At 42.7% G+C, this 24,216-nt stretch overlaps 1 protein-coding gene across 1 annotated transcript in view; it reads left to right on the top strand.

Annotated features, from left to right (window-relative positions):
- Positions 1-24,216, top strand: part of Neb (nebulin) — a 182,217-nt gene that overhangs the window by 66,960 nt on the left and 91,041 nt on the right. Inside the window, exons 53-70 of the mRNA XM_041631527.1 lie at positions 610-921; positions 1,095-1,298; positions 3,317-3,421; positions 4,821-4,928; positions 5,333-5,644; positions 6,005-6,208; positions 6,441-6,545; positions 6,630-6,737; positions 7,797-8,108; positions 8,397-8,600; positions 9,023-9,127; positions 11,843-11,950; positions 14,223-14,534; positions 16,399-16,602; positions 17,121-17,225; positions 19,042-19,149; positions 20,325-20,636; positions 21,239-21,442. Coding sequence (XP_041487461.1) covers positions 610-921; positions 1,095-1,298; positions 3,317-3,421; positions 4,821-4,928; positions 5,333-5,644; positions 6,005-6,208; positions 6,441-6,545; positions 6,630-6,737; positions 7,797-8,108; positions 8,397-8,600; positions 9,023-9,127; positions 11,843-11,950; positions 14,223-14,534; positions 16,399-16,602; positions 17,121-17,225; positions 19,042-19,149; positions 20,325-20,636; positions 21,239-21,442 — 3,432 coding nt within the window. The remainder of the gene's footprint in view (positions 1-609; positions 922-1,094; positions 1,299-3,316; positions 3,422-4,820; positions 4,929-5,332; positions 5,645-6,004; positions 6,209-6,440; positions 6,546-6,629; positions 6,738-7,796; positions 8,109-8,396; positions 8,601-9,022; positions 9,128-11,842; positions 11,951-14,222; positions 14,535-16,398; positions 16,603-17,120; positions 17,226-19,041; positions 19,150-20,324; positions 20,637-21,238; positions 21,443-24,216) is intronic.

Below are 24,216 nucleotides of genomic sequence, written 5' to 3'. Positions count from 1 at the left end.
CATTACACTTATCATCCATGTTGTCGTTTAACAGTAATGTAATTTTTCCAACTAAATATAAGCTCTGGACTTTACTTTTGTTATTTCAAATTTATATAGCTTATTTTCACCTACTTGACAAGATGTTGAGTTCTTATGTAATTTATTTTTCTAACAAAAATATCAAAGTATTCCCATCTGTGCCTATAAGATATAGATCCCAGTCTAGATAAAACTATATAATATGATCTTGTAAAAAATCTGTAACTTATATTTTAGCATGGTCACCAGCTCATATACCTTCATAATTTTTCTGTTGTTCAGCCCCCATTTTTTTTATAAGCATGTGACAAGGATTTTGCTGAATGTTATCCTCAATTCAGCCACACAATATCCTGCCTTTGGAAAGAACTAATTTCTCATGATAATCTCTCTTGATATTCAACTGCATTCGTTCTTTAGATAGATCTAATTAAACAGGACTTACTTAAGGAAGAAAACATTTCCTATTAGGTTAGCTCAGAAATCGTTCTTTCACATCCGTGTTGGGGGGAAAACTATAACAACAAAGAAAGTTGAGTTAACTTAGCTTTTATTTACATTATTAAAAAGACCGTTTCCTGATTTCAGTTTAAATATAAACAAGGCTACCGGAAACAACTGGGACACCATATTGGATTCCTGAGTGTGCAAGATGACCCAAAGCTTGTGCTATCTATGAATGTAGCCAAAATGCAGAGTGAACGAGAATACAAGAAAGACTTTGAGAAGTGGAAAACCAAATACACCAGCCCTGTGGACATGCTGGGTGTGGTGCTAGCCAAGAAGTGCCAGGCCTTGGTGAGCGATGTGGACTACAAGAACTACCTACACCAGTGGACGTGCCTGCCCGACCAGAATGATGTCATCCAAGCTAAAAAAGTCTATGAGCTGCAAAGTGAGGTCAGTGTCTATCAAATTTGTTAACTTAAAATTACTCCATGTATTGATAGCTATTTATATGAAAAAGAAGAGATTGGAAAGAGGAATTATCATCACTGACCACCTAAAACACAATGGTGTGTCATGGTGAAGATGAAGATGGGATTGTGATGGCTTGTTTTGTCCTTTCCTAGAATATGTACAAGTCTGACCTTGAGTGGCTGAGAGGCATAGGATGGAGCCCCTTGGGTTCTTTGGAAGCAGAAAAGAACAAGCGGGCTTCAGAAATTATCAGTGAGAAGAAGTATCGCCAACCTCCAGACAGAAATAAGTTCACCAGCATCCCTGACGCCATGGACATAGTTCTGGCGAAGACAAACGCCAAGAACAGGAGCGATGTGAGTATTTGTTAGAAATTGACAGGAGAGTTTATAGTGCTTGCTACCCGGCAGTTAGGAGCACTTCTTAGTTCTGACCTGATGCATAAGACCGTATTTTATAACTCAGCTCCTCTTGTTCTAACCAAGCACTCACAGATACTCCACAGTTTTGTTTTCCAAAGGCTGTAGCAGATGTGAGCTGGCAGGCCTCTTTCTGCCTCCATCCCCCTTCCTTCTCTTTAGATCTTTGCAATACACTTTGGTTTTGTTTCTTCCCTGAATGTTGCTTCTTTTTAGAATTTTAGTTTACTTGAAAAAGAAACAAAAAGCTCTGAACCGAGAAAATAAGCAAGGGAGAAGGGTTGACCATAAAGCTGACCAACCCATGCTGAACAGTGTGCCATAGTTGCAGGGATGCTGAAAGAAATTTGACATTATCTAGAAACTTCTTTCCCTTTGCCCGTGCCAACTTAGAGGTGGCATGATACTGGCCTCTAGTGGATAGAAAGCAGGGATGCTGCTAAAAATCCCATGAGACACAAGACTGTCCCCTACAATTAAGAGCCACCCAGTGTCCAACACCAGCTACTATAAGGCTAAAAAAGCAGTGGCACTCTTAGCAGAAAGATTGGTCATGAACTTGAGAAAGCATATATTAATATCAAAGAGCCTTGTTTCACTTTGGTCCTGAAGGCCTAATTAACTCCTCTTGGCCATCTGCATGATAGAAACCATATTCATACAGAGATAGGTTCCATCCCTTTGAATGCCCCACGCCGTACATCTCAAAGGGAACTTGGCAAGTCTAAGGAATTAATGAAACCTTGAAAATGTTCATACTGAAATGGCCCAGCAGATAAAGGCACCTGCTACCAAGTGTGTTGACTTGTGTGTGATCCCTCGAGCCTACATGGTGAGCAAGAATTCATTCCTCCAAGTTGTCCTCTTGCCTCCATGTGCAAGTCATGGCACCTGAAACCCCCCACCCCTACCACCACACATGTGTGCATGTATGCACATGTGTGTACACGCACACGCACCGTAAATAAATGTAATGAGAAAAATAATTTTGAGACAGGTTCTCATTATGTAGCTCTGGCTGGCCTCAAACTCAAGAGATCTGTCTGACTCCCCAGGCAAATGCTAGGATTAAGGTAGGCACTACCACGCGCAGTGAAAAATATGTTTATATTTGAATAACTTTAGGCATACCTAGAAGTTTTAAAAAACTCTAAGTTACATATTTTACCCAGATTCCAAAAACCTTAACATCTTGACACATTTCTATTCTGTCTCTTTATCCTTCTTCCTTTCTTCTCTCCCATATCTCTGAGAAACTACACTGCTTCATGACACCCTGTTACCCCAACCTTCAGCATGTGTGTCATGAAAATAAGAATGTTCTCTTCCAAAAGCGCTTTGGAATTATCAAAGTCATGGAATCAATGTTGACACAATGCTGTCCATAGAATTTATTCAGTTTTATGTGGCCAGAAGAATAGCTGTGTGGGTGAGGCACATGCCAGTAAACCTGATGGCCAACATTCAGTCCCCAACACCCTCATGGTAAAAGGAGAGAACCAATACCTGTACTTTACCCTGTGACCTCCACACATGTGCTATGGAATCTCAACCTCCCAAATAATTGTATGTATAAATTTACTGATCCTCCCAAATAATTGTATATATAAATAGTAAACCAACTGAGGACTAAGATTCCCTAGGTCCAGGACATAAGCTGGATAGATCATCTTTTGATGGGGTATTTTGAAGGCCAAAAAAATCGGAGAGTGCTATGCTATTTGATAGGGTCAGCAAAGTTTTATTATATTTATTTATTTCTATAGACAAGGGTGATCCATACTCTAAATTTGAAGGTAGTTGTATTTCAGATAAGAAAACCATGTCTGTTTTCTGCTTATATGGTCGTCTTATTTTTAATCAATTATAATGTTCAGCGCTCATGAACCTAATACTCCCCACTATGATCTTGGACCCTGACAATCCCCTGACAAAATGGTTGTTTCTCATTTTAGAGACTTTATAGAGAAGCCTGGGACAAGGACAAGACACAGATCCACATCATGCCGGACACTCCCGACATCGTTCTGGCTAAGGCGAACTTGATCAACACAAGTGATGTGAGTGTCCAAGTTCAGTGTGTTTTCCCTGTAAACTCTGTCAACTGCATCTTCATCAGCCAAGTGGTCTGGACGTTCTTTTGAATGCCCAAGTCATTTTAATTAGTCATTTACTTGACTATGAATGACTCAGGCTCCTTATTTGGTTGGGGGTTTGCTTATCCAATGTTGGTACTCACCATTTCAAACAGTGTTGGAGCACAGATCTATTTTTGCATTTCTTTATTATGTGTATTATTATCAAAATGAAATGTTTGTACCATTCTCACCCTCTCCTGTGTGGGCAGAAACAATTATTATTGGACCTGCACTGTTTACAATGTTTTGTGCTTGATGAATAGATTATAGATGAAATTTTGAACAAGTAAACAATCCATTAGAGGAAATTTTCATTTTTACCAATTACTTTGCTGCCAAATGTTAACCCTTGAAATGTATGGATGTAAAAAGTAAACATTTAAAACACAAATTCTGAACCCCAATAAGGTGACTTTAACACTAAAGAATATATGGCTGTATTACTACAAAGACTAAAATATAAACAAAAAGTCAAAGAATAGGGGCCTGGAGAGATGGCTCAGAGGTTAAGAGCATTGCCTGCTCTTCCAAAGGTCCTGAGTTCAATTCCCAGCAACCACATGGTGGCTCACAACCATCTGTAATGGGGTCTGGTGCCCTCTTCTGGCCTGCAGGCATACACACAGAATATTGTATACATAATAAATAAATAAATAAATAAATATTTAAAATAAAAGTCAAAGAATAGTCAATAGCCATTTTAAACCATGTGGCTTCCGGATATAAATATGTTTGAATATATTCTTAATTATTCAGTTATTTCACAGTCTGAATGGGCAAATTATAAACACGTAAGTTTTAAAATTCAGTACCTAAACTTTAAATATTTTTTTTCAATTATGAAGGACCATATTACCTCCAGGTGCCAGTCCTTCTTTTGATGGTCCTGTGTCATGACGTAGGAACGTTAGCTACCCAGAAGCAATATACTCTCACTGTTTTTGCCATGGGTGGAGTAAGATTAAAAGACGTTCCCTTCTCTACAGCAACTTCTCACAGAACACAACATAAACTGGAAGATACCACCAAAACGATAATTCGTATCTCTGTCAGCTAGCTCCTGTTGCCTTCTCTAAATCACTTGGGAAGAGCTGGCATTTAATTTTGTGCATTTGGTAATCAAGGAGCTTTAAAATTTAGAACAGGATCATTAGCAATATGTCGGCATAATATCCATTTCCACTGGAGTGGTCAAGACCATAGAGGCTCTTCTCATGGACTCTTGAAGTAGATAGTACATTGGCTTCATTTGTATTGCTTATTCATTACACTGTTTATGGAGAGTGGTTTTCCCAAAGTGATTGTCTTCATCTCTCAACAGAAAATCTACAGAATGGGTTATGAGGAACTGAAGAGAAAAGGTTACGACCTTCCTGTTGATGCCATTCCAATCAAAGCAGCAAAAGCATCCCGGGAAATTGCCAGTGAAGTAAGATGTTAAGCCCTGTAGATAGTGATTTGATTGCGATGGGTGTAGATGTTAAGCCCTGAAGATAGTAATTTGATTGCAATGGGTATAGATGTTATGCCTTGTAGATAGTGATTTAATTGTAATGGGCCTATTTTAAATTGAACAAAATCATCTAATAGCAAATTAAAACAAGGCGATAATCCCAGACATGCAACGTAAGATGTGGATAAGACCAAGGGTCAGCTTATTGCATATGGGATTTGTGGCTGGATTTAGCCTTTAATCTTTCCTATCAAAACAGTGAAATCTATAGCTCTTCAGGCTTAGCAAGAAATTTAGAATTAATAGGTTTTGAAAATTGCCACCAAGGAGGCAAGGAACGTCAGTTTTTAAAGGACTGAGCTATTCTTTTGTTTTTTTAGTACAAGTACAAAGAAGGCTTCCGGAAACAACTTGGCCACCACATTGGGGCTCGGAACATCAAGGATGACCCCAAGATGATGTGGTCCATGCACGTGGCCAAGATCCAGAGTGACCGGGAGTACAAGAAGGACTTTGAGAAGTGGAAGACCAAGTACAGCAGCCCGGTGGACATGCTGGGCGTGGTGCTGGCCAAGAAGTGCCAGACCCTGGTCAGCGATGCAGACTACAGGAACTACCTGCACCAGTGGACGTGTCTGCCTGACCAGAATGACGTCATCCATGCTCGGCAGGCCTATGACCTCCAGAGCGATGTGAGTCTAAGGTTTTCCTTTATTCGATTAAACATTCAGTGTCTTTTCCTGAGCATCAAAGTTCCCATAAAGTAGGGAATTTATACACTAATGCTAAAACTCCACCTAGTGATCCAAGCAGCATTATTCCTCAAAGAATCTGCAGTAGAATATTCCAGATAGTTGATCTAGGCAATGAAGAATTGAGCCATTCTCTACACATCTCCCTCTCCTTGTAAAACATGCTTTATTTCATTAAATTTCTGAAATTATCCGTGAAGCCAAATGTTAAGTATTGCAAACATGTCTGTATCATATGGCAGAACATTCCCTCCTATCTCTCTGTGGATATATGCTTACATGTGTGACTTGAAATTTCAGAATTTGTACAAGGCTGATCTTCAGTGGCTGAAAGGCATTGGCTGGATACCTTCTGGTTCCCTCGAGGATGAGAAAAACAAACGAGCCACCCAGATTCTGAGTGACCATGTTTACCGGCAGCACCCAGATAAATTTAAGTTTTCCAGCCTTATGGACTCCATGCCAATGGTCTTAGCAAAAAATAATGCTATCACCATGAACCACGTAAGTCCTTTCTTTGCATGAGGAAGGTATTCAGTATTTTGGACAGGAGGGGGCAACACTGTTCCCTTAGAAAGAAAAAGCATATTCCATTCTTCTCCATGACATTAAGGTGTCTCTAAAGGAAACATGCTACATACTAATAGAGAAACTGAAACCTGAACACATCACAGAGTTAACTCAAGAGCATGGTTTCAAAGTGTTCATTACTGACCTGCTCTCTTATTGTTCTTAGCACCTCTATACCGAAGCTTGGAATAAGGATAAAACCACCATCCACATTATGCCAGATACCCCTGAAGTTATGCTGGCTAAGCAAAACAAAGTAAATTATAGCGAGGTAAGCAATGTATTTATGACATGTGATATATTTTCCTTATATTTCTCTTTGTTAATCAAACATAATAATTTATGTCTGTGGCAGAAATTATATAAACTTGGCCTAGAAGAAGCCAAGAGGAAAGGCTATGACATGCGGCTTGATGCCATCCCTATCAAGACAGCCAAGGCCTCCAGAGACATCGCGAGTGACGTAAGTACCCCTGGGAAATTAAGTGTGCCTGGGAGATTTTCACCTTAGCTTTGGCTCCAGGACCACTTTGTTTCTCTTAAATTTACAGTGGGCCAAGCTGTGACGTTAAAATTGTTGCTGATAGCTTATTATGTAAGCAAGTCGCTTAAAATAATGAGACTAAAACTCGCGGCTTCAAGCCGAACGTCATCTGTAAGGACAACCGTTTGTGAGTCCACTGCCTGCTGAGCCAAAGCAATGCACACACTTAACTGAAGTTGGGGTTGTTTTTCACCTTTCCAAAAATACATATTTCTTATTTTCACATCACACGTTTTGGAGCATTCCTTTGAAACGTAATCCATGCTGTATGAACTGATGGACCTAAGCAAACAGTACACATCACTCAAAGGCCAGCCATCCGCATGGGCCATGTGTTTGTATCAACCTCCAGGGCCGGGCTGCAGACATGTTTGCTTTCTTTATTATATTACAGTGGGTTATGAATGACCATTTTTAAGGAAGCACATGCATGTGCTTTGGTCATCCCCTATACCCTGCTACTGTCTCCTCTTCCATTCTTTGCTTTCTTGAAAAGATGGGTTTGCCCAAGTTTTTTATTCACTTTGTGTCCTTGAATCAGAAATATACCATTTCTTTACAAAATACAGGAAATAATTATTTTTTTAAAAAAAAATTGACACAGAGAAGTTTAATATTAGTGTATAACCATATGACATGCCTACTATAATTAAAAAACATGTTCATAAAGAATTTTTAATGACACAGAAAAATGATTATATAATAACTGCAAAAGGCAGGCAAAACCCATTAGCATATGACTCATATTCTAATTATATTCTTTCATACACTTTTTGCACCACAAATAGCCCTATGTAGTAAAATACTATATTTGTTTTCCTTTTCTCCTTAGTATTTTTGTTTTCTACATGATAAAAGATAGATATATTATATAATCAAAGGAAATCATTGCATTTAATGAGTAGGCTAATTCTGTCCTAGTAAATGTATTTTTCTAAAGGTCAGAACAGACTGCTGGCAGTCTTTTTCTTCCTGTAGTTCAAGTACAAGGAAGGCTACCGCAAGCAGCTGGGCCACCACATTGGGGCTCGGAACATCGAAGATGACCCCAAGATGGTGTGGTCCATGCACGTGGCCAAGATCCAGAGTGACCGGGAGTACAAGAAGGACTTTGAGAAGTGGAAGACCAAGTACAGCAGCCCGGTGGACATGCTGGGCGTGGTGCTGGCCAAGAAGTGCCAGACCCTGGTCAGCGATGCAGACTACAGGAACTACCTGCACCAGTGGACGTGTCTGCCCGACCAGAACGACGTCATCCATGCTCGGCAGGCCTATGACCTCCAGAGCGATGTGAGTGCTGACAACCGTTAAAGATGGGAAACAATGGGTTTATTCCACAGAAGAAGGTTTAAGTAGGTGGCCCAAAGCTCACCTGTGCCTGCAGGTGTGCGAGGGGGCAGGACGCCTGCTTTCCTTTTGAACGCCAATCTTTAGCATTCATACAAAATGCTAAACACAAAGTGCCTGCTACCTACTAAATTATATTTTTCAGAGAGATCACATTTGATTTTATGCCCTTTGACTGAAAATGCATTCCCAACGTGGAGATAAACATTTGTTGACTCTTTGTACCAACAGAATATGTACAAGTCTGATCTCCAATGGATGCGAGGCATTGGCTGGGTGCCCATCGGGTCTCTGGATGTAGAGAAATGCAAACGGGCCACGGAAATCTTGAGTGACAAAATCTACCGGCAGCCCCCAGACAAGTTCAAGTTCACCAGTGTGACTGATTCTCTGGAGCAGGTGTTGGCCAAGAGCAATGCCCTCAACATGAACAAGGTGAGAGGTCAGAGTTCAGGAAAGCCACATAGGCTTGCTGAAGCCGAATCCAAGACACAGAAACATGATTGAGAAAAGAGCTTTACACACTAAGACATTTATATCTATCTTTTATTATCTTCCTATTTCTCTAATCTATTATCTATTTGTTCATATTTTATTATTGACTTCCATTGTAATTTCTTGATTTTGTATAAAATAACATATTTTGTGAAAAAATAATCATTGTATAAATACTTATTCTTACTTTCCTTTTAATTTGTAATGATTTTCAGATTATACTCCAATATGAACTAATTAGTTTGAGACATGTATATGATATATTATTCATGTAAAATACCATAGCCTTATCTTCCTAGATTATAACTTTTCTGTGGTCTTGAGACTCCTACTGATTAAGGATGTGTTATCTCCTTTGACAGCGTTTATACACAGAAGCCTGGAACAAAGACAAGACGCAGATCCACATCATGCCGGACACGCCAGAAATCATGCTGGCAAGAATGAATAAAGTCAACTACAGCGAGGTGGGAGGAGTTGCCGACTCTTAGACCTCCGTACTGGTTTTCACTTCCGTGGCTCGTTCCATGGCCGTCTAATGCTAAATGGCAGCTTCGGAAAGAGCCACGTTTTCTCGTTTCATGAGAAAAACAACTTTTGTATTTCTCAATCACTATTATAAAGGTTAAACTTTAAGTAGGATGAGTTAGCATCTAGGGTAATGCAATTTTTGTGTTAATTGCAAGAATTAATTATTTCAGCAATAATCATAAGATGAAGTACATTTCTCTTGAATTCAACTTTTTTCCTTGTAAAACAGCATTTTATTTGATGTATGTAGGTGCTTTGTTTGCATATATGTCAGCGTGCCATGTGTGTGGCCCACAGAGGCCAGAAGAAGGTGCAGGAACCTCTGGACTTGGTATTGATGGTTGTGAGCCACCATGTGGGTGCTGGAAATTGAACCTCAGACCTTAGGAAGAGCAATCCAGTGCTCATAACTCTGAGCCATCCCTCTAGCCCCACTTCCATTAACTTTTGAAGTGAAGAAATTAAAAACAGAATATACATGTGTCTCCCCCTAGTGCTAGTTCAAAGCTTCCTAAATACATTTTTCTATGTCTAACATTGTATTTAAATTGTGGTGTAGTGTTGAAACTATGATTTCTAAAGTTTAAGGATAAAGCCAAGGTCTGAAACCTCAGAACCATCGACCAACACAGAAAGACTATGAAGGATTCTCCACCAGGTTCATATAGGAATGAGCCTAGGTCTTTTCTTGACTCGTGGGGATGGGGCCAGGTGTCCCCATTTTAGAACCCGTGGCTTAGGTAGAAAGAGAGAGAGACACCCCCACTCACAGGATTGAGTCACCTTTGCTTAAGAATCCCAATGACAAGGAGCTTATTTCATAAATCAGTCTCTTCTGGAAATTTCCATTCAAAAGTATTTCTCTAAATACCCACAACGTCCTCAGAAGCTGGCAGTACCAATCTATACACAGATAGAAATAGGCACCAATGTCCTTCCCTGTTAGGTTCTCTTTGCAATCTTAACTTCCCTACGTTCCTAGACATCCCATGAGCTGGTCAAATGTGACTCGGAGCTAAACAAAATACCGTAGGTGCGTTATGATCAGGGCCGAACACGAGAGCTACTCTTGGCATCCTTCTGACCTGTGGCCCACATTTCTGCACCCTGCAGGAGCACACTGGCTGCTAGGTCAATGCTGGTGTGTGTGCCCATGAATCCTCTTAGACTCTGAGACCTTTCACAGGGACTAAAGTTAAGCTATGTCTCCCCTGGTCCGCCTCTGCACATTTGTAATTTAAATCTAGCTCCAAGATTGACATTAATCCCTCCGTAATTTCCTCCTGTTAGATTGAGGCTGCCGCTGTAAGCCTGTAGAGATCTTTGTGCATCTAAGATCCCGACAGAGGCGTATCAGCTTTCCTTCTGAGCTCTGTGCCACCAGCAAGTCGAACGCCATTTCTCTGACAGGACAGATCAATAGAATACTAATGGCTGCACAAGGAAAGACCTTAGACAGCATTAGAGGTTTAAAGTCATGTTATTTGGGGGGAAGGCGGGCTTTAGTTGTAGTTCTTGTATAACGAGCTTTTCATTCTCACCCAAACTAAAACTATCAAGTCTTCCAGCTAGCCAGGAGTTTTTGAACGGGTCTTGCGGGAAACTCCCAGAGACACCATAGTAGGGCAATGTTGCTAGTCAAACATGGGCCAGGAAGAACTCCCTTGTTTGAGCGCCTAACCCACCGTCTCCTTTCTCAGCATTTTCACTATCAAATTGCTTCGAGTCTTTTCTGTTCTCATCTTATCTAAGATGGGAATCCAGTGTAGAAATTATCCTGCCATTCACCCTCGTAAGATTTTTTTCTTGGTTCCTATGGGAGTAAGCGGCAAAGCCTGCCCTGCCCCCACTGGTACCAGAGGTTGAATTCAGGGCCTCAAGTGGACTGCCATGGAGTTGTAACCCGAGCCCAAATGCCACGTTTGCCACGGTCTTTCCTCAGCCACAGGAGTTATGCTGTAACTCCAGACTCTTTTCAGTCCACGTCTGGCATTCCTCCCTGGTAGCTAGCCCCACTCCTTCACGCGTCCTCACTTCCCCTGAATATCAGCTTTAGAAACCTCATTTATTATTCAAGGTATCACCCAAGGGCAGCCCTGGGCAGGGACTTCCTTCGTTCCCAGACCACAGTAAATCACTGCTTCCTGGAACTCTTGTCATCTCTGTAGTTGACCTCTGTGATTAAATTGTCTCATGTGGTTTGGCTTCTCAGCAGCTGGTCCCCTAAATTACCAGGCTCTCATCACTTCTCCCAGAAACTGGAAGGCTAAGGGAATGATTGTCTTCATCCTTGGTTGTCAAGTACCCAGCATCGTCATGGGCACAAAGTCAGGCCTAATAGACTGACTTGATTCCCGTAAACAACAGTTCGTCTGCATGTCTCCCTAGGCTTGAACTTGATTTCTGTGGAGACATTTTACATGTATATTCGTTCATTTAATTCATTGTCAAGTTTTAGGATAATCAGATGTAATAATCTTCATAGGTATTTTCTTTGTAGCAGAAGAGAAAAGGCTTGGAACTCAGAAATCACATTCTAATAAGCCCTTCATGGAGAGTTTTATGACTTATTTAAACCCTCTATGAGTTTTTAGCTATGAACATCAGCATCTAACCAATTCCTTTCTTTCCGGGCTGTGGCTCAAATGTAGAGTCTGTATAAACTTGCCAATGAAGAAGCAAAGAAGAAAGGCTATGACTTACGAAGTGACGCCATCCCGATTGTGGCAGCCAAGGCCTCCAGAGACATCGCCAGTGACGTAAGTTAGCAGTTCTCTTCCGGTTCCGTGAGCAGCGTGGTGTGACATAGTACTTCCTGTAGGCTGTGTATGGTGGTGTGTGCATGCAGCCCCAGCACTTCAGAGGCCGATGTAAAAGGACTGTCCTGTGTTTGAGGCCAGCCTCCGGTACATAGTGATTACTAGGCTAGCCCGAGCTTTAGAGTGATGTGTCTTGGTTGGAGTGTCTATGGCTGTGAAGACACACCACAAGCAAAGAGCAAGTTGGGAAGGAAAGGGTTTGTTTGACTTATACTTCCATATTGCTGTTCATCATCAGAGGAAGTCAGGACAGGAGCTCAAATAGGACAAGAACCTGGGGGTAGGAGCTGATGCAGAGGCCATGGAGGAACAGTACGTTCTGACTTGTTCTTCATGGCTTATTTAGCCGGTTTTCGGTTTTCTGTTTGTTTGTTTGTTCTTGTTTTGGGATTTTTTTGTTTTTATTTGTTTTGTTTTGTTTTTTTTTTTTGAGACAGGGTTTCTCTGTAGCTTTGGAGCCTGTCCTGGTCTCGAACTCACAGAGATCTGCCTGCCTCTGCCTCCCAAGTGCTGGGATTAAAGGCGTGCGCCCCCACTGCCCAGCCTGTTTTCTTACAGAACCCAGGACCACCAGCCCAGGGGATAGCACCACCCACAATGGGCTAGTCTCTCCCCTACAGATAGATCTTATGGAGGCATTTTTTCAATTCAGGTTCCCCCCGTTTCAGACGAATCTAGATTGTGTCAAGTTGACATAAAACTCTCCAGGACACAATATATATCTCAAAAAAAATTAGACAAAAAAAATGATCTCCTTTTATGAAAATTTCCAGAAATCTGGTTTTGGAGGGAATGGGAAACTTGGTATTTGTGAAAGGGGTTTGTGTTCTCAGAAGAAAAAAAAGAAATCACTCCCCGAGGGTGTAGCATGAGAGAATGCTGGAGCAGGAGCTGCAGGCTTGAAGATGTTTATGTATGAGTGATCAGTAGGCTCACAGGCCTCCATTCTGCTGGGGATCTGGGGCTGGTTTTACATGGTGTTTTAATGAATAGTATTTAAACTGCATGCGAGCCTTGCTATTGCAACTCACCCTGATCAGATTACAAAGAGAAAGCATCTATCAGTACCAGATGGAGACTTCTAGCCCAGGCTTGTACCTTGTCAGCTCCTGACTATGCAGTGTAGCATGCCCTATCCTTGCCCCACCCCCTATCCTCGCCCCACCCCCTATCCTCGCCCCACCCCCTATCTTTGCCAAGTCATCCTGCCTACCTGGTGCCTCCCAAATCCTTGAGGAATGGATTCCTGCTGTATATACCGAGGCTTGCTGTTAACAAACAAGGAGGTAGACTGTTTTTTTACAAGAATATTAATGGTTCACTTAATTTTTTTTGCATATTAGCCCCCTTCTTTGCCACAACAAAAGGATCTATGCCAGCCATAATAAATAACTAAATAAACCTACGAAGAGCTTTCTATGCATTATCCTCGTATTTTACCCAGATGGTACACACTGTCATCATCTCCATTTTATGACTTATTCAGACCGCTCTCCCAGAATCAGTCTCAATAGGTGGCGAAGTTGAAACTAGACAAACTCATTCCTTCCCACTACGCCGTGCCCCTTCCCCTTTATCCACCTTTACTTTCTACCTCAGCTGTCTTTAGAATGGGAAGCCTGTACTGGGGATGACTGTTTAGGTCCTGCACTGAAGGCATCAACTTGTCATAATAAAAACCACTCTTGATCCATGTGAAGTTAGAGCACAATGGCCTTGCTAAGAACATTCTTAACCAGACGGGTTGCCATAGCAACTTTACCAATATAATCGGTCTTGATGATGATGGTAGAAATTTGCCAGGGACACTGAATGTGTGAATCTGGTGTGGAATACCTTCTTTGTTGCACGATCCAACCACATGAAGGTACTTTATGGCTTACTAAATACACAATGATCCAAATGCATTCCTTTCCGGCCACTTTCAGTGTGTAAGATCCAATTCTTCAGGTTACCCCTGCTCAAATGGCCTCATCTGATTCCTCTGTAGGACCTTCCCCAGTGTGTGTGCTTCCTGCCTTATGCATGTTGTATGAAATCTATCTACTTTACCACATCTACAAGCTTTAAGGGTAAAGGCTAGGGTATTGGCTAGAGTTGGTGCTCACCAGCAAAAGTCAGTTAAACAATGATGAAGAAAACATGATTTTGTACAAATTTTTGACATTGAAGTATGTGCACTATAACTCTGCTTTGTAAATTCTCATTTCAGTACAAATACAAAGATGGCTACCGTAAGCAGCTGGGCCACCACATTGGGGCTCGGAACATCGAAGATGACCCCAAGATGATGTGGTCCATGCACGTGGCCAAGATCCAGAGTGACCGGGAGTACAAGAAGGACTTTGAGAAGTGGAAGACCAAGTACAGCAGCCCGGTGGACATGCTGGGCGTGGTGCTGGCCAAGAAGTGCCAGACCCTGGTCAGCGATGTGGACTACAAGAACTACCTGCACCAGTGGACGTGTCTGCCCGACCAGAATGACGTCATCCATGCTCGGCAGGCCTATGACCTCCAGAGCGATGTAAGTGTGGTATCTGTATATAAAAAGGTTATCCCTGATACCCAACCCACAGGCCTATTCAAGCTAAGATTTATTGGTTGGTAACTGACATCTTTATTAGGAAATGCTATTTCCTAGCTGGACTTGATTTTATGAAGACAAACCTTATAATTAAGCAATGTGTGATTTAATGCTCTACAACAGGAAAATATTTTCTTCTATTCTTTAGGAAATTAACTATTTTTGAAAAGGAAAATTTTTATTTTAAAAAAATTCCTCTGGAAAGCTGGAGATGTAACTCAGTGGTAGAGTGCTTGTCTAGTGTACGTAAGCCTGGATCTAATCCCACCACACACACACACACACTCACTCCTCTACGATTTGCTATTGTTTTCCTTGGTGGTTCCAGTCATTAGATTGCTAATGACAGCACAGGATTCAAGCTGCTCTCAGAAGATGATGAAGCCGCTGTGTTTGCAAGCTGTTGGACAGTTCTCCTGACATTTGCGCTGTGTGGGGTGTCAGATGCTAATGACTTAACCAAGCATCTTTTGGCGGTGGATGTGCTGTCTCGGAGCTGGGTGTGAGGAGCACATTTCCAACCCGGCGTGTTTGATAAATATTTGAGGCAACTACAAAGCATTAGAGAGCTTTGGAGAATGAGAGGAATCCACAACAATTATGCATTAATGACCGTTCCTCAGAGCTGTCCCGCCGCCTGCCAGACTCCCGCATCTGCTCTGGGCTTGGGGGATTAGTGAAGAAGGATTGGTGGTCACAGTCGCTGATAGACTGATATACTGCCGGCCATGGTTTGCCAAGTGCCTGTTCTGGGCTGCCTTCCCTGCACCGTGGTTGGTCTTGGTGCTGCAGGAGGCATGCCCTGCAGATACTGCAAACACCATATTAGCCAGCCTTGCTGTGGCTCTTCAAGTGTGCTAAGCAGTCGGCACTGGGCTGTGCCAGGAGTCTTTGTCTATGAAATCCACATGTATTTTTTCATCCAATTCCCAAGGCTGCTGAAATTCTCCTAGATAGATGACCAGGGGGGGTCCAGCAACATTGTTGGGAAATACTAATGAGATCTTGAGAAAAAAAATGGCTTAAAATGAACTAAAAAATGGCAAGATGGATGCCTATGGAAACTAGCTTGAGCCTTCTACCCTGAGAACTTGGTGGGAAAGGGACTGAGATCCTACCATGTGCATTTATTGTCCCCAGTCTTGGGCAGTATGACAACTGTCCACATTCTGGGGGCATTGATAATTCCTTATTATATGTCTCTTGTCACTTGAAGTCACTCATTTTTTAAGAAGATAATTTGAAATATGATAAAAAGTGCACTGAAAGCAACCATCTAGATCAATCCACCCCGCCCCCAAAACCCTGCACATAAAATTTCCCCACCCACATTGCTCCACATGCCAATTTCATTAAAATATATATTAATGTTTCTGCATGTTGTCAGTATTCTTAGAAAGGAAACATTTTGATAGCTACAGAATGTTTCATGAGGCTATGGCCATATCTGGATTTACTGGTAACTTGTGGGAATTCATGATTCCTCTCACTCTGGGTTGGCATTCTGTCCCTAGTACATTATTTATAAAAGTCGCTAGCGTGACTGACAGGCCTTCCTTAGGATCAGTCCCTTCCCAACGCTGTCAATACTTGGCGTATTTTGGTTGTAAATAGGAAAAGGTGTCTGGGTTGTTTTGAGCACGGTTGTTTTTGTCATGCGCTTGCGCCATGCGAGCCTACTCTCTCTGAAAACAATAGATCCTCGCTTTCTTACTGAGGTCATTTGCATCTTTCCAATAAGTGGACTTTACCCTGCACTCCTGCCCTCGATGAAGAGCCCCCTGCCTTCTTTCCCTCTTCCCAGAATGTGTACAAGTCAGATCTCCAGTGGCTGAGAGGCATTGGCTGGGTCCCCATCGGGTCTCTGGATGTGGTCAAGTGCAAGAGGGCCGCGGAGATCCTGAGTGACAACATCTACCGCCAGCCTCCAGACAAGTTCAAGTTCACTAGTGTGACGGATTCTCTGGAGCAGGTGCTGGCCAAGAATAACGCCCTCAACATGAACAAGGTGAGCCCGGCCACCTCGGACTCCGCAGGCTTCACGCCTTGAATGACTAATGGATTCAAAGTTCTCCCTAAGGGACAGAATCACATTTAACTTTGAAATTGTTCTTGAAATTTAGTAAGTCTCATTGTTTCCAGTTTTAGTCTTAGTACCAAGCAGTGTCCCTAACCTCTAGTCCAGTGGTTCTCAACCTTCCTAAGGCTGTAACCCTTTAATAAAGTTCCTCATGCTGTGGTGACCTTCATGAATAAATTATCTTGTTACTACTACATAACTGTAGTTTTGCTACTCATGAATCATAATGTAATATCTGATACAGAGGATATCTGATGTGTGACCCCATGAAAGGGTCAATTCGACCCTAACAGGGGTTGTGACCCCCAGGTTGACAACCACTGCTCTAGTACAATCAAATGTAGCTCACTTTCTCTAAATAAATCAACAATAATCCTCTTTCAGTTTGACTTTTGGAGTGCCTATCTTAAATGATTTTCTTTCAACACCTTGTCTTATTTTTATAGCGATTATACACAGAGGCCTGGGACAAAGACAAGATTCAAATCCACGTAATGCCTGATACACCGGAGATCATGCTGGCAAGGCAGAACAGAATCAACTACAGCGAGGTAGGAGGCCTCCAGTGCCATGTGGAGATTCTCACGTGGGCTGGTGGGAGATGCGGGCACTCGATAACGTGTCTCTTTCCTGTGAACGTTGGCCCCTCCCCTTCTGTTTCTGGGTGGAATACTACATTTCATGAGATTCTGCAGGCAAACTGAACTCGCTCTGTTTCTTACATGTTGAAGTCATTCCTAAAGTAAACAGATAGACCAAGGAGTGGCTTTGGGCACTGGTAAGGAGTTAGTTAGCCAGATAAAACACTGGCTCGTTATTACCACCAGTAACTAATGTTCATGTACCTGGAATTCAAGTTCAACTGATGTGGTATATTTAATTATATATATTTAATTAATATATATATTTGGATTTTCGAGACAGGGTTTCTCTGTAGCTTTTTTGGTTCCTGTCCTGGAACTAGCTCTTGTAGACCAGACTGGCCTCGAACTCACAGAGATCCACCTGCCTCTGCCTCCCGAGTGCTGGGATTAAAGGCGTGTGCCTCCACAGCCCAGCTATTTAATTATATTTAATTGGTTGTGTCTCATAGCCCCAGCAGAGAGCCTTCTTCACTAACACACACCTCTTCCCCACACTGAGCTTGACTTAAAATTGAGAAATGAAACGAAGGGGTAGAAACTATAGTCAAAATACCACTGTTTTAAAACCTGCTAGAATTAGCACATTGCGAGAGCTAAGTGAGCTGTGGCAGAGCAGGCAGCCTGCCCTCACCGGGCTTCAGAGATAACCTCCTGAGAGGACAGGAGACGCGCTACCCAGAGGGGAGAGACTGGTACATGGCACAGATCCGTCCTCAGCCATCAGATAAGTCACCGCACCATCCAGGGCTGAGAGAGGAGCAAGGAGTAGAAAGGTCAGGAAAGGGAGCAGAGGTAGAGGACCTGAGGCTCCTTTACAACAGTCAGCTCCATCAACAATGCCAAGTTCTGGTTTATCCAGAGAAAGTGCAGTTTTATAGACATGTGTCCCTAATAGAGAACCAAAATCTAGTCTTGAGGGTATAGTCAGCTATCTAAGTTACATCAAAATCTAGTCTTGAGATTATAGTCAAGTATATTCTAAGTTATACCAAAATCTAGTCTTGAGATTATAGTCAAGTATATTCTAAGTTATACCAAAATCTAGTCTTGAGATTATAGTCAACTATATTATGTTATATTTTTTATTTGATTTTTAAACACTGTGAGATATTGCCTGTTGTAATAAAAGATAGGTAGTGAAGAAATGAACAATAGTACCTGCCATATAAGTAAGATGAATAATATTGAGTATATTTCTCTCCGGTTTCCTTTTTACTCAGCAGCATGAATAGATTATATTTTATCTATATTAATAAATTATATAAGTCTATATCAATAGTTTTACCATTAATCTATAAGTGATATATAAACATGTAATGATAAAATATCTAATAAATTATTATATCAATTTTAATACCCATTACTACGTCTAATCCATTTCTGACACTAGCTTTTTTGGCTTGGGGAACATTTTGTTGTTGTTGTTGTTGTTGTTTTTCAAGGCAGTTGTTTTTCTGTATAGCCTTGACTGTCCTGGAATTCGCTCTGTACACCAGGCAAACTCAGAGATCCACCTACCTCTACCTCCTGAGTGCTGGGAATTAAAGGTGTGCACCACCATGCCCAGCTAAATACTTTTTTGGAAGAATAGAATAGAATTCATTTGCTTTCCCCTGTCATCAGGACCTTAGGTCGTATCCAGTTCTGTCCGTTAAAAGTCACGTGGTGGAAGTCACCTGATACTCTCCAAATGGTTGCTCTTAACCTTCTTCTCTTTCTGCAGAGTCTGTATAAACTTGCCAATGAAGAAGCAAAGAAGAAAGGCTATGACCTGCGCGTTGATGCCATCCCCATTGTGGCAGCCAAGGCCTCCAGAGATATCGCCAGTGACGTGAGTAGTGGCTTGTATGTAAGTGGCTAGAAGGGCTGAGAAGCAGGCTCAGTGACGCGGTGACAAGAAGCATTCGAAATGCCGGTTAGAACACATCTATTGACTTATTTTTAAATCACATAAATGTTATTTTTTCTTTATTCCAAAAGGTTAAAGCCCAGGTACCATTAGTTTAAAATTGAATCATAATCTATAGTATTTTGGGTCTATAATTATGGAAAAGTTATCTTTATATTTGATCCTATCTTTCATAGGCATAGGAAATACTAGAAGATAACTTGATTATATTCATTGTCCAACAGATAAAGACCTGGTATGGGACAGGAAACTCGATTACCTTTCCCTAAACTTGCTCTGTATTATTGCCAAAATTTTTTCTTTGGAAAATTGTCTGAAGTGCACCCTTCCCATTATCTAGTGAAAATAGAAAGACAAAGATGAACAAAACCAAGAATGATGAGTTCAAATACTTCTCCTGCTGTCCCTGAAAGGTCCTGGATAGAATGTTGACTACAGTAGATTTACGTTAAAATTTCAGTGACCCTGTCACCAAAGAGCACCGAGGTAGCCACTCCCACCAAGGTAGCCCCTCCCACCGAGGTAGCCGCTCCCACCACCACCACCACCACCAATGTATTAACGTGCTCGAGCCCACGTCATTTTCTTACTTGTGGAAGCCTCACTGCGGCCATACTTGGCACAGGACGTGCAGCATGGAGGTCTGGTCCTGCCCATTTCTGGGAGTCAAGAGACTTAGTGAACGTCCCCAGAGCCGGACTCGGGGTGGCAGTGTGAGGATTGTGGGAGACGAAATCACATCTACCAACTGAAGAATAATATTCATGAAATCACACATAAGAGTTCTAGTTAGTGGTTATACTGGCCAAAGATGACGAGAAAGCAGTATACATTTCTGATTTGGCTTTTGAAAAATATTACTACCTTTATGTCCAGAGACTTGATGTCTGCAAGAAATAGGATATTTTTAGCTTGGCCTGTATTCCCACTAGAGTGTTGCTGGGCATTTAAACCACAGTTTAGAATAGAGATATGGAAATATGCAGATAACTTTATTTCTTAGCAAGAACTGAAAAATAGCAAGATTTTAAAGTAATTAAACTCTCAACCCATTTCATTAATTTTTTTTGAAAAAAAAATGACCATTTTTATTTTAGTACAAATACAAAGATGGCTACCGTAAGCAGCTGGGCCACCACATTGGGGCTCGGAACATCGAAGATGACCCCAAGATGATGTGGTCCATGCACGTGGCCAAGATCCAGAGTGACCGGGAGTACAAGAAGGACTTTGAGAAGTGGAAGACCAAGTACAGCAGCCCGGTGGACATGCTGGGCGTGGTGCTGGCCAAGAAGTGCCAGACCCTGGTCAGCGATGTGGACTACAAGAACTACCTGCACCAGTGGACGTGTCTGCCCGACCAGAATGACGTCATCCATGCTCGGCAGGCCTATGACCTCCAGAGCGATGTGAGTGCTGAGACCTGTGGGAATCCCACTCCTCGTAGTAATTCACAATAACGTTTATGTTTAATATTGGATAGAGCCCTCAGGGAGCTGACGCGTCTTATTTCTACTTCTCAGTTTTTCAACTGCGCTCTACATACTTTTTAAAAAGAGAACCTTATATATTCTACAAGATGAAATACAATTTTGCCTTCATATTTTTTTTTCTGATTTTTAAAGGCAGGGTTTCTCTGTAGCTTTGAAGTCTGTCCTGGAACTCACTCTGTAGATTAGGCTGGCCTTGAACTCACAGAGATTCACCTGACTCCACCTCCTAGAGTGCTGGGATTAAAGGCATGCGCCACCACCACCTGGCTTGCCTTCATATTTTTAAAGACATATACAAAGCTTAAGGTTTCCCAAGGTTTCCAGTCCTTAGTCTTCATTTTTGAGACCAAGTGTCATAACAAGCTCAGTAGCACCCGCTTTCATGTTGGATCTCACTAGAACATTTAAAATCTTTTAGTGGATGAATGGAAATGGCTGGGTTCCCACTGGGATGTGGTGAAGTGTAAGACCAACACGGAGATTCTTGGTGATAACATCTGCCCTTTCCCTCTTCCCAGAATGTGTACAAGTCAGATCTCCAGTGGCTGAGAGGCATCGGCTGGGTCCCCATCGGGTCTCTGGATGTGGTCAAGTGCAAGAGGGCCGCGGAGATCCTGAGTGACAACATCTACCGCCAGCCTCCAGACAAGTTCAAATTCACTAGTGTGACGGACTCTCTGGAGCAGGTGCTGGCCAAGAACAACGCCCTCAACATGAACAAGGTGAGTGCCCAGTCTAAGGAAAACCAAAGCAGGAGTGTGCTCATTTAGATTGAGTAGCTATGGTCTCTAAGTTGGTCTTCTTTTATTTTATCCAGTTAAATTCTTATCCCAAGTACAGTGGTTTAGTTGACTTCTATATATCCTTATAGAAAAATCTCAAATACGGACAGGGGAGTTTCTGGATTGTTGTCTCTTTGTGAAATGGTCAGTCAGTGTTACAGATAGAATTCCTTGGGGCTGGAGAGGTGGTTCGGCAGCTGAGTGCCTACTGCGCATGCCAAGGAGCCAGGTCAGCGCCTTGCACCCATGCCAGTCAGCTAACAACCGTCTGCAAGAACAGCTTCGAGGGATCTGACTTCTCTGATGTCCGTGGGCATCTGCACTCATGTACACAGACCCAAACACAGACCCACATGCATGCACGGGATTAAAAATTTTAAAATATTAAAATTGGGGTGGAGAGATGGCTCAGCCGTTAAAGGCTAGGCTCACAACCAAAAATATGCCGCGCACTGCGCCCCCATGTCTGCGCTCGGTGCGCTTTTACCCAGTTCGCAAGCTTCAGGAAAGGGGGCTGGAGGTTGAGAATAAAGACGCAGAGACAGACCGACACGCAGACCTTTAACACTGATACTAAAACCCCAAGGATGCCCCCTTTATTGTGTTCAGGGGCAGATTATATAGAGAGAAACGCCCCAGCCAAACCCACCAGAAACCACTCTCCTGCCATCAAGAACTCCTGAAGGTCTCCTGCTCAGAGCAGCTGTAGGCACTCAGATCAAGGGAAAACAAGTTGTTTACAAGAAATTCAGGATCTGGGGTCTCACTGCTCCCCCAACATCTCCCCCCTTAATTTTTTATAAAACAGAAGACCCTCCTGACCACAGCCTTTTGGTCTCTACTGCACCTAGATTCACTTTGGCCAGCACTCTGTTGAACCTGTACTCAGGAGAGAGTGACAGCATCTCCTCAGGAGAATACTGGCTTTTAGGGAACACAAGAGAGCAATTTAAGCCTGTCAAGCATCCCAGGTTGGTTCCTCATACTATTTCCCACACATCCTCTTCCCCTCAAGTGAACAGAGGTGTGTGACCATTTCAGACTCGGGACTTTTAGGAGTGGCTTTGCCATGACCCCAGGAGCAGTCCCCTAAATAACACACCCCAGCTGCCATACCCCCGTGGCACATTCATTCTTGTCAGCTGAGTGCATGGAAGCCACCTTCTCTCTCGTGCACCTCTTTGGCTTCCCTAACAGCCCAGCTGATCCTGCTTCTGCTAAGTGACCATATGCTGCATTCTCATGGGTTGTCTGCTCTTACACAGAAGTCAGAAATGAATGCCCTTAGCAACAGGCGTTAAGATTGCCAGCAATAGGGTCCCCAATCCCCACTGGACCCAGCCTCCCATTTGAGCTACGGTATTCAACCAGCCCTTTGGCTAAACAGTTACAATCTGGTGTGCTAATTGTAACATTTCAAGGGTTATTCAAGTAACCATTGAGTTGTTTCATCACATAAGAGGCATTAGCAATATTAACAGATGTCACACAAATGGAATGATGAACAAGACGTTTGTTGTACTAGCCATAAGTCCACCTGCTCCTACAATAGGGCAGTCTCTTGATTTAAATTCGCTCTGCTGCAGACTCTTCGGTGTGCAGAGCCTGGAACTGCCACTGTCTTCTCCTTGCCCCGTGGCGTTCTCTGGCAGCCCAGTGGGGTCTGTGCTCCAGCTTGTCTCAGCTCCAGCACTTGCTGTTGCACCTGCCGACACTCCCGGCACCCCTGCAGCATCTGCCAGGCTAGGCACCGGCTGGACTGAGGCAATGTGCCTTCCACCACAGCCATGTAGCAAAGCTCTGCTCCAGCTGCCTTCTAGCAGAAGGGTGGAGCAGAACTCAGGAAAGCAGGCTTGCTGTTCCGCAACCACTGAAGGGGCCCCACTTAAATGATCTTTTAGGGAATTTGGGCGTTGTCAATCTGTCTGGCTACTTCCTGCTGAGCAGGGACGCTGCATTCTTGAGGGTATTTACTGCAATTTACTACCATTTTCCAGCCGCGGAGGAGCAGTGGTCCTAGACCCTGTCGGGGTGGGGCGGATCCTGTCCGACAGGCCCTGGCTGGTTGCCCCGGGCTGGGACAGAGGTCCAGACCAACGGCTCTTGTCGCCTTCATAATGCGCTTCTGCGCCCTGAGGCCGGCACTGGAAGTGGGTCTAGTGTTCTTGCCTTGTCGGTCCTCGAGGGATCTGGTCCTCGAGGCAGATCCCGGGGAGAAGGCAGGGGCTCAACATCTTTTTCTTGGTTTTTCAAGACAAGGTTTCTCTGTGTAACAGCCCTGGCTGACCTGGAACTAGCTCTTGTAGACCAGGCTGGCCTTGAACTCACAGAGATTTGCCTGCCTCTGCCTCCTGAGTGCTGGGAATAAAGGCATGCACCACCACTGCCTGGCTCAACATCTTTTAAGTCTGCTAAAATAATGTTTTGTTGGTATTGGATCTTCTTTCTTAAAATTTATGAGTTTTAATATAGCCATAGTAAACATATGGATATATAAATATGCTGGGAAATACATGATTTTGAAATTTTAATTGGGTTTTGAGTGACCTGGTAGTGTGTGTGTGTCTGTGTATTTTTCTCACATTAATATATGTCTATATTTAGTTATAGTAGATACCCTATAAAAATCAAAGGGATTGACTAGAGTGTTAACCATGTACACGGTACAGTAAGGCAAGAGGCTGTTTTTCAGTTTTTTTCACTTTGCTCATGGT

This window comes from Microtus oregoni, unplaced genomic scaffold (assembly GCF_018167655.1).
Source record: "Microtus oregoni isolate MIOR12 unplaced genomic scaffold, Mior012 000037F_ref0000500, whole genome shotgun sequence".
In the NCBI taxonomy this organism is placed as follows: domain Eukaryota; kingdom Metazoa; phylum Chordata; class Mammalia; order Rodentia; family Cricetidae; genus Microtus; species Microtus oregoni.
Note: the sequence above shows the minus strand (reverse complement) of the source record. Positions and strands in the feature narration are given on the sequence as shown.